This window comes from Trichoplusia ni, chromosome 19 (assembly GCF_003590095.1).
Source record: "Trichoplusia ni isolate ovarian cell line Hi5 chromosome 19, tn1, whole genome shotgun sequence".
Classification (NCBI taxonomy): Eukaryota; Metazoa; Arthropoda; class Insecta; order Lepidoptera; family Noctuidae; genus Trichoplusia; species Trichoplusia ni.
The window spans coordinates 6,229,898-6,242,269 of NC_039496.1; the positions used below are offsets into that span (position 1 = coordinate 6,229,898).

The 12,372-nt window shown below is 35.2% G+C and overlaps 1 protein-coding gene across 1 annotated transcript; it reads right to left on the reverse strand.

The window, feature by feature from the left end:
- Nucleotides 1-573: 573 nt before the first annotated feature.
- On the reverse strand, nt 574-11,588 carry LOC113503349 (conserved oligomeric Golgi complex subunit 1). The gene is made up of 13 exons (XM_026885238.1): nt 11,274-11,588; nt 10,779-10,946; nt 10,276-10,424; nt 9,764-9,918; nt 8,823-9,051; nt 8,241-8,373; nt 7,684-7,856; nt 7,171-7,470; nt 4,520-4,763; nt 3,710-4,055; nt 3,196-3,636; nt 2,637-2,819; nt 574-1,704 (listed from the first exon to the last, which is right to left on the reverse strand). The coding sequence occupies exons 1-13, from the start codon at nt 11,408-11,410 to the stop codon at nt 1,549-1,551; spliced, it is 2,814 nt and encodes a 937-aa protein (XP_026741039.1). The 5' UTR covers nt 11,411-11,588; the 3' UTR covers nt 574-1,548.
- Nucleotides 11,589-12,372: the final 784 nt, after the last annotated feature.

The following is a 12,372-nucleotide window of genomic DNA, read 5'->3' on the forward strand; positions in this document are numbered from 1 at the left end:
TTATCCGCAAACAAGGTGGTAAAATTATATAGCCTTCAGATTATTTTATCATACAAATATGACAGTACTAAAATGGGTAATATTCGTAAAACAATTACGAATCATGATCAAATGCCGCACATACCTAAAGGATATCACAACATCAAAGAGTAGATTAGTTTCTTATTATTTATTTTGAAGTTACCGCCACACGTGTTTAACAAGCGAAAACACATTCGGGAGGTAAAATTGACTCATTTCTGAAGAGATCGTACCTACCACTAGTTTTGGGTCCCACTCGGATCGCCAATACCGTTCGCGTTTCGCTCAGGGCCCCAATTCCACTATTTACCATTGCCGATAAATGAATAGAAATTGAATTAAATTGAACGATAAAATTAATTACGGGGCGGAACACTTACGGTCAATACAATTTATTTCCAATAATTTGTGTATGCAAAATGCTTAGTCGAATATGAATAGTGTTATTTTAATCCTATTTCTATTCATTCATCGGCCATTGTAAGCAGCGGAATTGAGGCTCAGGTCTCCTGTTTGGACCGAAACTCGACATGCCCCGATTAAAACACAATATAGACTAGAAAAATTTAATGCAATAGTAATTTGTAAGTGATTTGTACATCAAATTAAATCTTATTGTATTCTGAAACTTCTGCTGCATGTGATAACATTTAATGACAATGTTTGTGAAAGGTTTGTTATAAAAGTACTAATTTATATTGTTCCCAGGATAGTATTTAGACAGCTATAATTGTATAATTCTATCTATTGTTTTGCTTTTAGTTAAGTCATACCGTCTATTCTGATGAAACTTGCGAAGTCTCTAATTGGGAGGGGTTAAAATAACTTTGAATACGCCTTACTAAGTGCGATCTTTTAGAACATTCAAGAGTATGGAGTATAGATTGCTTTTATATATGTGAGAAAATTTGCCTACCCAACTTTAAAAACACCAACACGTTTTTTTCACGACGTATATCTCATAGATCTGCATAAATGCATTTTGTATCAAGGACCGTAAGCAATAAAAGATCATAAAATATGAGTAACTTATTCATATATTACATTTAAATAAACATTTAGATTTATACTTTATTGCAGTCAAATAAGACTCATAATCAAATGACATTATTATTAAATTATTAATGGCTATTTAATTGAATACATAAATTATGGTACTGGCTAACATTACATATAACAGATTAAAATGCTTGCAACAAGGTGCCCACAAAACAAATATTTTTCAATAAATAACAGTTTAAGAAAGATAAAATGTATTAAAGAGATCTACTGCAATTAGCCTCGAGAGTCCATGAGGAAACTCTGACTGCTGAACGACAGGGTATCGATATCCAAAAAGAAACTTAAGACCATTTGACTTAAAGTTCCTTATACCTAGTTAGTTAGTTCGGACCTATACGGTATACCTCTTCATTAAGGCATTAAATATAGTATTTTAACTAATTTTAAGGAATTGTACTCCCTTAATCAATATTTAAAATAAATAGGAGGACGTACATATTCTTAAAAACTTATTTTATTTTATATTTAGGAACCACTAAACCAATCCGAAGATATGGAGTTGAAGAATGAGGCTGCCCCGGATCTCGCGTTCGCAAAGTTGATTGGTAGAGAGTTAGTCATCAGCTCCGATATATCTGATCTGTTTCTGTTTGGACTGGATGATATTGGCTTCTTTTTGATCTGGAATAAAGGGAGATTTATTATTCGATTTTCTACTAATTGTTTTTTTTTCGTAGTGTGAGTTCTAAATTAATAATTATACGGAAAACTAGGATCGCGATAAGCTGAGTTGAGTGATTGACGGATTGATGGAAAACTAATTCGTTTCCAATATATTATAACATACTTAAAGCTATATCTATATACATATAGTTTCAAGTTAGTGTACATGCTCGGATTTGAGTAGTGTTCGGTGGAATTTAATTGAAACATTGTATAACAAAGAAAAGCTAGTTATTTGGGATTAATAAACTATGACATGCATAGGCAAAGTATGAATTTGTAAGACACTTAAAAACTGAGTCACACATTATTATATATCTAACGGGCTTCATAAAACATTAATGAGTGATTATTCATTGATTAAAATATTTTTTAAAACTAAAACACTCTGATAAGCTAAAGTTAACTTCATGTTAGTTCGGACAAAAAAAAAACGAAATCATCATACCAGTTTACAGTATGAAGAGATGTTTATTCTGAACAATAAATAATACGATTTAATTCATTAACATTATCATAAAAATGTTATAGTGTAAAGTTCTCTCCCCAAGGAACATTGTGAGTGCTGTGTTTCATTAAAGAGTAATTCCCATAGAATTCTTTCGCACTAGACATGTCATGGTGCCTTTTACCGGTCAAACCCAACAACAACGACCTCTCCTTACACAAAACTTATCTTAATGATAACTCCTTAGTTATTAAGTTTTAAGTTTTTAACCACCAAATACTGTATTCATACCCTCAATTTCAAACAAGAAAAATCGAATACAAGAAGTATCTGACCTTTTGTCCTTTTCCTGTCCGCTCTCAACATCTCCCCCTCCCCCCCCCCCCATTTTAAGAATAAAAAACATCAAATTTTACAAGATCGCTAGTTATCAGATACATACCGGCTTATCCTGTTTCTTGAGGTGACTGGGTGGCGCAGCTACAGGTAACAAGGAGAACCAGTGCGAGTCTCCCGAGGCCAGCAGCGCAGCCGCCTTGTCCCCACTACCACCTGATAGGACCGGCTTCGTGCCTATTATGCCTGTTAGCTGACCGTGGTGGAGGACTAGACTGCCGAGGAGAGTCTGTGGAAATGGTCAAGTTTAGTAGATAGGAAATAGAATAACTGGGTTTTGAATGTTTAGCGAGAATTTTTGTATTTATAAAGTTGACGTCACATTAAAAATGCACAAAGCGCACGGTGCCGTTAGGGCCGATCGACAGAATGTATGTGCTTCTAGCGACTTTCCGCGCGGTGAGGTCAGCGTGATCCATGTTCATAATTGATCCAAAAAAAATTAGCCTATTTAGCACGTTTTGTGGTGAAAATTTTAATGAATTATGTTGATGTATCAAGTAAATGGATATGTGGCCGATATTTCTAAGCATTCATTGAAACGGTCAAAAGATCGATCTGAGATTATAGGACATTTTTATAAAACAAGTATGTTCTGTACTAACCTGCACTCGCTGAACAGAGCGTTTCAAATTTGTCTGTATGTACAGATAAAAGACATCATAGTCAAATGGATCAATCTTTTGCCTCAAAAACTCGCATATCTCATGCGACAACTCCATAGATTTCTTATTCTCTCTAGGCACTAACAACATAGTTAAATGTCGCACATCCATGAGCAATTGAAGCGCACATCTCTGGTTTATATCCGTCTCGTTTTCTCGTATGACTTTGTTGTAGTGTGCGAATGTGATAGCGACTATTCTCTCAATGAATAGCGAATGAGTTTCTATTGGCAATGTGTGTGGAGCGACTTCGTCCAATATTCGGCTGGCAGAGTACAGATATTCCTGGAGCTTTAGCGAAGGGCCCGCTGGCACTTTTATAGTAGACTCTATAGGATTACCTTCCTCATCTTTCTCAGTTATTTTGATCACATCCCATTGCTAAAATACAAAGAAAGATTGTTAAACCACATAAACTCAAGAACATATTATTTTGCAAAAGTGATCTACGTACCATCATCAAATAATCAATATTAGCTTCTAATGTAAACGATTGCGGCAAACATTTGGTCAAATCTTCAACCTTGGCTATCACAATATCAACCCACTTGCCCCAACAGAACTGACAATGCTCTTTCAACACAACGCACATATCATTCCACCTCTTCAAAGCATTATCGTCTATATTGATAACCCCTAAACCATCCCTTTCGTCAGGAATGTAGCACTTGCGTAAATGTACCATAAGGGTTGAAATAGCTTGCGTGAACCGGGCAGTGTATATGGCTGTCGTCTTTTTCTGAAGTTCAGTGGATTGGAGTGTTGGCTCTTCAAAACACGCCTTTATGTATTGAAGCATACTGTCAAAAGAACAAAAACACACTAATATTGTAAATGCGAAAGCACGAATGTGTTTGTTAGTGTATATTTTATCGCCTCTGTACGCCTAAACGTAGGTGCCGAGTTCGATGATTTTTTGTAAGAAGGTAGTAACACCTCGGATTAACACATGGGCTACTATTATGCGACTTCTTTGACATCTATGCGAAAGACTCCGCGAGCAACAGCTAGTAGTATATGAAGCTTTTCAAAGCATATCGTCAAATTAGATTAAACTACATACTGTTAACGAAAACAAACTTAAGAATTTTTGGAACATCCTGTAACTTGATTAGATCGCGGTATTCCGATTTCAAGGATAAAACAGTCATCGAACATGCGTACTGGCTACCTAAAAGCAGTAGTCACACAGATTACTAAAACCGATAAACGAAAACGTCACGACTAATCGCACGTTTTGAAGTCACGCATACAAATAACATACCTTTGTATATTTTTATCGGAAACATCCCTCAAATACGTCTCGATCTGATGTTTATCGCTGTAAATCTGATCGCTATCGTCATCTTCATCGTACGAAAACAAAAGCTTATCTTTGTTGGCTGTGTTTTTCTTGTCCTGGTACAAGTATACCCTCAAATCTTCCAGAAGCTTCTGTAATTCATCGTCTAGACTTTTGCAAAGCTTTTCTAGAGTAGGCGAATAACCACGATCTTGTCGTGCCATACCTGAAAATGGAATTATATTAAATAACGAACGAAGCAGCTCAATACTTGAAGGTCTCCAAGTTTTCTACCATTCTTCCTTATAAGAACAACATTCTAGAACATTAACATATAAGTATATATTTTTGTTCGTAGCCAAAATAATACCTCAATTGTGAAGTAAAACCGACAATATTCATAAACATTTTTTTGTTACAACTAGCGCCATCTACAATCAAGACGTCTAATCAATTTTTGTATCGTGTGAGCATTTTTTACTGTTGATATTTGTTATTAAAAGTGCATGCTAGGGAGTCTAGTTGCAAACACCATTACTTTATTACCAAGTATGATGGCTTTGTTCTTTCTACCAGTACTTTGGGTGATTCCTGATTCGAGTCAATGTACCAATATACAATGACGTCAGAAGAAAATACAGATGTCTCCATCTGATACAAATACGTGACTACCAGCAAAACTATTCAAAAATAATCTATTAAATCCAATACGTAAAGCATTGCGGCGCCGAATATATCAAAAAATAAACAAATGGCGCTATTCGGAACTATTGAAGTTTAACAGATCTGATAATCTATAGATCAGCCTATCTACTATCGATCCAAATCAGTAGATCTTTATCTTTGTTCTATTGTTGCAGGATATAGCTTGACAACGACAGTCCTGCAGTGTCGAGGACAGTGATTACGTCAATGTGATATGCAGGAATATTTTAATGTGTTGTAGGTACTTAGGTTATATATAGGAGAGATGGACGGATACATTGGGTGCCTTTAACTAAGGGTGGTGTCAATTGTAATTGTACGGAAAGGAATGGAATTGCTTTCATAAATACGGCACAAATTGCTGAAGATTGTCAAGAAACTATTAATTGATTAAACTCTGGCATTGCATGAGTTATGTTAGCTAGGTGCCCTAAAGGATCAGGAAACGGCTTTTAAAAAAATCATTCTTATTCTTTTTCCTAACTCTGGCAGGGTTTATTGTCTTTACCAATACTAAACAATAAACTGAAACATAATTATTAGTAAGTATTAATAATAGTAATGCATTAAGTATTTTATTCTTATCTCTATTTTCTATTACTGCCATTTGTTCTCAGAGCAGCGACTAGGTTCAAAACCTAGTCGCATATATTAGATAAAAAAAATCTTTGATGGCATATAAAAGAGTAGTTGAATAAGGAAAAATATTGACTCGGCTTAAAAACACAAAGAATGTGATACAAACAAGCTGCTTAATAGTTATTAACGTAATCGAAAATAATCTGTCCGAATATTTTCATAGGACTTTAGATAAAACTATTTGCTTAAGATTTAGAATAGTTTTCGATAGGCACACATACAAGTGGTCATCGTTATCCGTCCACTGACCGTTATCTATCTTATTAAATATTTGTAGAAGAAGCCCAAAGTAAAGTGATTTATAATCATTAGCGACTATTAGCTCAATATTATTGGTTGTCTGTGGTCGATTAAGCGTATCCACAGATCAAATATTGCAATCCAATTTTAAATAGGTATATTTTTTAATTGTACTGTAATCTGCCAAAAATATCTTTTGTTAAATATATTAATATAAGTCCAGTTAAGGCGATCCAACCTTTTGAGTATCTTTGTACTTAGATAAAATAAAAAAATAATATTACTCGATAAAATTGATAAAAAAATGTTTTTCTAGCTGTAAATAAGTCAAAAACGTCTTGTAATCTCATTACAGGCGCAAGTATACCACTATCAAACTGGAATTCTTAGAAAAAAATATATTATACATATTAATCAAAATAAAACCAAACGATTATTCTAATTCTGAGTAATCGCTTGCAACGATCGAACTAAGGATATTTGTGTAGAACATTCTTTGATAATTTATAACATAATATTATAACTACTGTTAGGCCTATCATAGACATGGTTAACACGATAATGTTTCATGTTGTTGATACTCTACAATCGATCAGTGTCGCAGCTTACCTTACTGTGACAATGAACTTATCGATACTAAGAAACGCTTGACGCAATCGCGTATTTGTTCTTCAAATGACGCTTGAATACGAAAGTGATACGAGGTTTTTTAAAGATATGATATGATAAATGTTATTGGAGGATCGAATAGTCCTGAAAGACGGGACAGGGTCATTTTTAAGGATTTTATTTTTGATGGTGGACATAGATACCTATCATAGACTTTTAATTTAGCCCCTTTTATGCAACTTAACATTGTTAAGTATTATGTGACGAAAAATATAATGTGAATATGTTTAAACATCGTCGACGACGTCGTCCGTGACGGAAGGTGATGGAAACCGCAAAGGATAGAGAAATTTGGAATGGAAAGAGGGAGGCCTTTGCCCAGGAGTGGGATCTAAAACAGGCTATATATAATATAATATCTCACCATTCCCCATACACACCTTTCAATAAAGAATTCATGACTTTGATGACGTCACCCCTGGACTCGATCACCGTCTCCCCAATCAGGTCTTTCCATACAAACCAGTTGATATCGGCCTCCTTTTCCACTTCACTCTCCGAGGATACCTTGGTCAGGTCTATGAGGAGTTGGGTTTTGAATGCGTCGTAGACTTTGACCCATCGGCTGTCGATGATCGCTTGGACTCGTGACGTCAGCAACGGCTGGTAGTAGTGGCACCAAACGTGGACTTCTGGGATGGCGAGCGAAGAACATATCCTTGACCAGTTGGATGGAGTTTCTAGAATGTGATATAATTGGAGAATTATCGTAATTGTTGATAATGACAGACGAACTATAGATTATAATATAAGTTAAGTTGAATCTCGCACGATTATTTTAATATCCTGATTGTGAAGTAAAAAGAAAACAACTCCTACCCATTCAGATGAAATTTGTCTTTTGCAAGTATGTACCTTGATAACATAGCAAGAGTCTAAGACCCCATACGTACCGATCTTAAAAGCTTCCTCTCTAATCTCGTGCAGAACTTTAACTCTAGTGATGTTCTGCAGTAATGTCTGAACATTAGTCTCTATGAAGGACTTAACCCATACATTCCAATCCTGAACACTTTTCGTGATCTCCTCCTTGGCTAGAGGTTGGACTTCTTTGGTTGATGATAACCTGGTGGATGTAAAGTAGATTAAATTGGTATGTACCGTATTCACTATATAAACTAAGACTATTGCAGTTATGGAGGAGTCGCAGCTCTACGCCGTGAAGTTCGCCGTCTCGATTAGTCACGACAACAGTCTTACTTACAGAGGTGGTGCTCACCTCTTATATTAGTTTATTATATGATATAACATAGAAGTTAAGTTAATTGAAGTGAAGCTTCATACCTCATTCATTCTTTCTATGAAAACAAAGAATAACGAAAAAGCTTAAATTAATTGATGTAACCAAAAACAAATTCAAAATCGGCCGCTATCGTAAATGCTACAAATTTTTCAAAATTAAGGATGGTCGAGATGTTAAATTTACACCGTATATGCGTATATACTATACCTATAGTTGCATATAGCAGGAGGCAGGAGCTTCGAAGACGATGGGTCACTAAACTTCACTAACTCAATCAACGGCTGTGAATCCTTCCTGAACAACTCTTGTAGTTTGGCTAGAACAGCGCCACCGTCGTTATCTATAAACAGTAAGTCAGACAATTTAGGCAGGGTTCAGTTATAACACCGTAAAATACTAATTATATACGAGAACAATATAAATCTTTGGAGCAAATAAATTGAAAACTATTTTTCAACATTCTATGTTCCAAGTTGAATAATTAAAAAAGATTAAGTGTAAGCCCAAACATTTTAATAGCAATTGTATTGCGTCACGACAACTCATTAAATATTAATTACATTAATATTCTCCTCGCATTCAGGTGTGAACGTGCATAGCGACGATTGTGTTGGGCTATGGAAACGCTATATTTAAATATGACGTCAATTTATCTGAAGCATGCAGTATATTACATCGTAGACTGGTTTTTGCCAAGTGAACCGTAATACATCTGCGTACTAACTAGTTAACTGCCGTTGATAATCATGTCACATTAATTCTAATAGTGCTAATATAAATATCACTTACCAACAAAACAAGAATACACCAGAACGACAGTTTTCAGTACAATTTTAACTCCATTCACAATTTTCTCTTTAATCTGCGCTTTGACATCTCCTTCTAATATCTGCGCTAGATCGTACTGTAGAGTGGACTTAAGACTGCTGTTACTATGGAGACCAATCAGAGTGTTTAGCAGTTCCACCATGGACTGCGAATCTAGAAGGTATAGGCTCACAAGGCAGGAACAGGCAACCTGGAATAGATATTGTACAGTTAGTAGTCAATACTTGTAATTGGGTGATTCTTCAGAAAAAATATACTAGTTAAGGTCATATCATTATCCTCACCAACTGGTTCACTTCACTGTGATGCCTAAAATCTTTTGATTCTTACTTCATCTAATAATAGCCGTAGTACTTTACAAGTTTAGGTAAAAATAATATTAAATCAAGCAATCTGCAGTATGAAAAGTGTGGTGAGGATAATGATGTTCTTAATTTCTGTCACTTTTTTCTGGAGAATCACCCAATTACTCAATACTTTCTTGATTCCCCAAAGTGAGTTCTTAAATTGTAATACTTAAATATAGTCCCAATGAATAATAGACAGTACCACAAGTTGCACACAACGCCATCTAGTCACAAACTAAGTAAATCTTCTCATGATAGATATAAGTGCAAGAAAAGTAGGTAGGCTTTTGCCCAAAACTAGAACGATTCTTAATTCAGATGAAAAAAGAAGTAAAGTATTTGTTCCTAAAGGTACCTTCTACCACCACGTAAAATTACATTACAATAGTTGTGGAAGCGTGACAGCGGAACACACGACGTAGAGTGCCATCTCTCTTTCACACATGCAATAATTTACTTTATGACGTAGTTGTGGGCCCCTGGTCTCATAAAAAGAGAGAAAAGTTTTTGTGTTGAATAATATCTATTTATGTAAAAAGAGAATAACATATGGACCTCAACACTAATTTCGACATTCTGCAACTTCTGCTTGCAAACGTCGATAATGGTCTGATTGAAGTTTGATATGGAGTGCCACTGCTGTTGCACCAGCCTCTGTAGAGACTGCATGCCAGGCTTCACGGTCTTACCGCCTATCTGTAATTGCAGACCTGGAATCAATTCATATAAAGGTTATTTGAATAACAGAAATAAAATATTTCATTTCTTTTTCTAAGTAATGCATCCTGCACTAAAGAATCAAATCTTTGTGTCGCGGGGGTTCTCACAAACATACAATGCACATGCACAAAAGCACCCAAACTCAGAACAAGCATTGGTGGATCACAACGCTTGTTCCACGCTTGTTCGAACCCGCGATATGTCGCGCACAGTAGGTTAGGTGTTGTGACGTTGTGCGAAAGTTTCACGAAAACGCGAAAATGGGTCAGTGAGGAAATTATATAAACAGCGTCGCTAGCCATTATCACTTAGCTATAATATCATGTCTATTACATATTATAAACTACCTGTATTGATATGTCGCGCCATAATAAACAGTTGTGTGGCCTTCACATAGTCCTCAGCCTCAATACTAATCCATATCTTTTCAGGTATTTCCATCAACAGCTTCACTTGAACTGACAAACTGTGCACTGGGTTTGTATTAAACTGGAAACTGGAGAGTTTTACATTTTACTGTATATTGGCAGAATGTTCAAACACTCAAGTAGTGGGTAAAAGAAATTGGCAGTAATTTGATATCATGGGGTAGCAGAGCCGACTTGACAATCAGATGTGTTTTATATTGAGCAGTCTCCTAACACAGGTTTTATTAACTTCAAAGGAGAAGTATAATTGTCCAATTAAGTATGATTTGATATTCCTCTTCATCTGTTTGTATTCTGACTCAAACAACTTTTAAGCCGAGGAAAATAAGGTTTTAAAACCTCCATTTTATATCATTTTTATATAAAAGCATAAATAAATTAACCAAAAGCCTAACAATGTATTTCTCCAAACATAAACATACCTCTGAGTAGCTGATGGTTTCTCATCAATCTTGAACCCCACCAAATGTGTGTTATGCAGGTTCTTACAAGCCGCCATCATTTCACTGATGTGGTTCAGAGTACTACCCGTTGTGTCCTTCATCTCCTCAATAGTGTCAGCTGCATGGATCAGGTCTCGGTATCTCTCACTGAAATTAAATGGAAAATTTTGTTAAAATTTAACATAACCACATTTGTAAATTATTACAGTTGTGCTATTATAGATTATCACATTTATAAGTACTTAAATCAATCAATTCAGCCTACCAAGGTCCAGTGTTGGCCAAAAAACTGAACTGGTAAAAAAACCTTTAAATAATCTTTAATTCAATAAAAGCCTAGGAGTTAATCTTCTTCTTGTTTTTTGTTATGTTGTACAATAAAGAGTATTCTATCTATCTATGCTATCTATCTTATTTCAGTTGAAATTTAACTTTAAATTTACTAAAAATTAAGTAAATTTTTAAGTGTCTTACCCGACCATAGCCCGCAACTCCTCTCTTTTCCTCTCAATCTCATATTGTAGCTTCTTCTGCACCTGATCTATATCACTAATAGAGTGGCTTTGAAACAATTGCTCAGGAACTATCTCCAATAGGTTAGGTTGGGTCATTTTTGTATCTCCAAACTTTGCAGTCTATGTATTATAGCATCTGTACAAGTCAGATAACTATCAACTCTTTGATATATAGGAAGAAAATGGTCCTACAATACTAAGAAACAAATTGTTGATATTATTTTGATTGCCAAGTCAACAAGATCGGTGACAGTTGTGACAGATCACCTGAATGACAGCTGCCAATTTTGAAAGCGTTCAGATTTAGCGACGTCCTTCAGAAATGACGGTCGACCGTCATTTCTGAAGATAATTTTAAGATAAGATTATTCTTAGATAATAAAATGTTATTAGACCGCGGTCTAATAACATTTTATTATCTAAGAATATAAGGTACCTACCAAACAAATGTGGTCAAAAATATCATAGACCCTAATATTACAATAATTTATTAAGGTTTGTTATGCAAACATTGTTCTTGCTCAAATCTTCATAAATTCCCGAAACAGCTTTAAGAAATAGAAAGACTCATCTCTTCAAGTTAGCACACACATTTTTTTTAAATACGGTTATAAGTCTAATAAAACAAGGCTCTTTAAAGAATTTTATCTGAAAAGTGATCGGGTAAGTCAACCAGTATTAAGTCACATATGCCTGAAGGCAGTTACAAAACTACTCTCTGTAGTTATAAAACTAATAGGCTTTCGTGTAATCATGAAATAGATAATTTTACTGTACGTACATACGCGTGTATTTCGCTGAATTCCTAAACGGCTAGACCGATTTAAATGTATTTTTTTTATTCCTTTGGATGAAGCTCCGGATGGTTAAAATTCTTAAAAAGTGAGTGAGAATCGTGAAAGGATTTAGGGGAGGCCTTTGCCCAGCTGAGGGACACAGTAGGATAGGTATAAAAAATTGCATCCTGATCAATTTAACTCTCACGCAAGACAACCTGTCAGATCCTTATGAAATGAAAGCATTCCTTTTTCTGAATAATCCCAGTTGATTTCGTACTT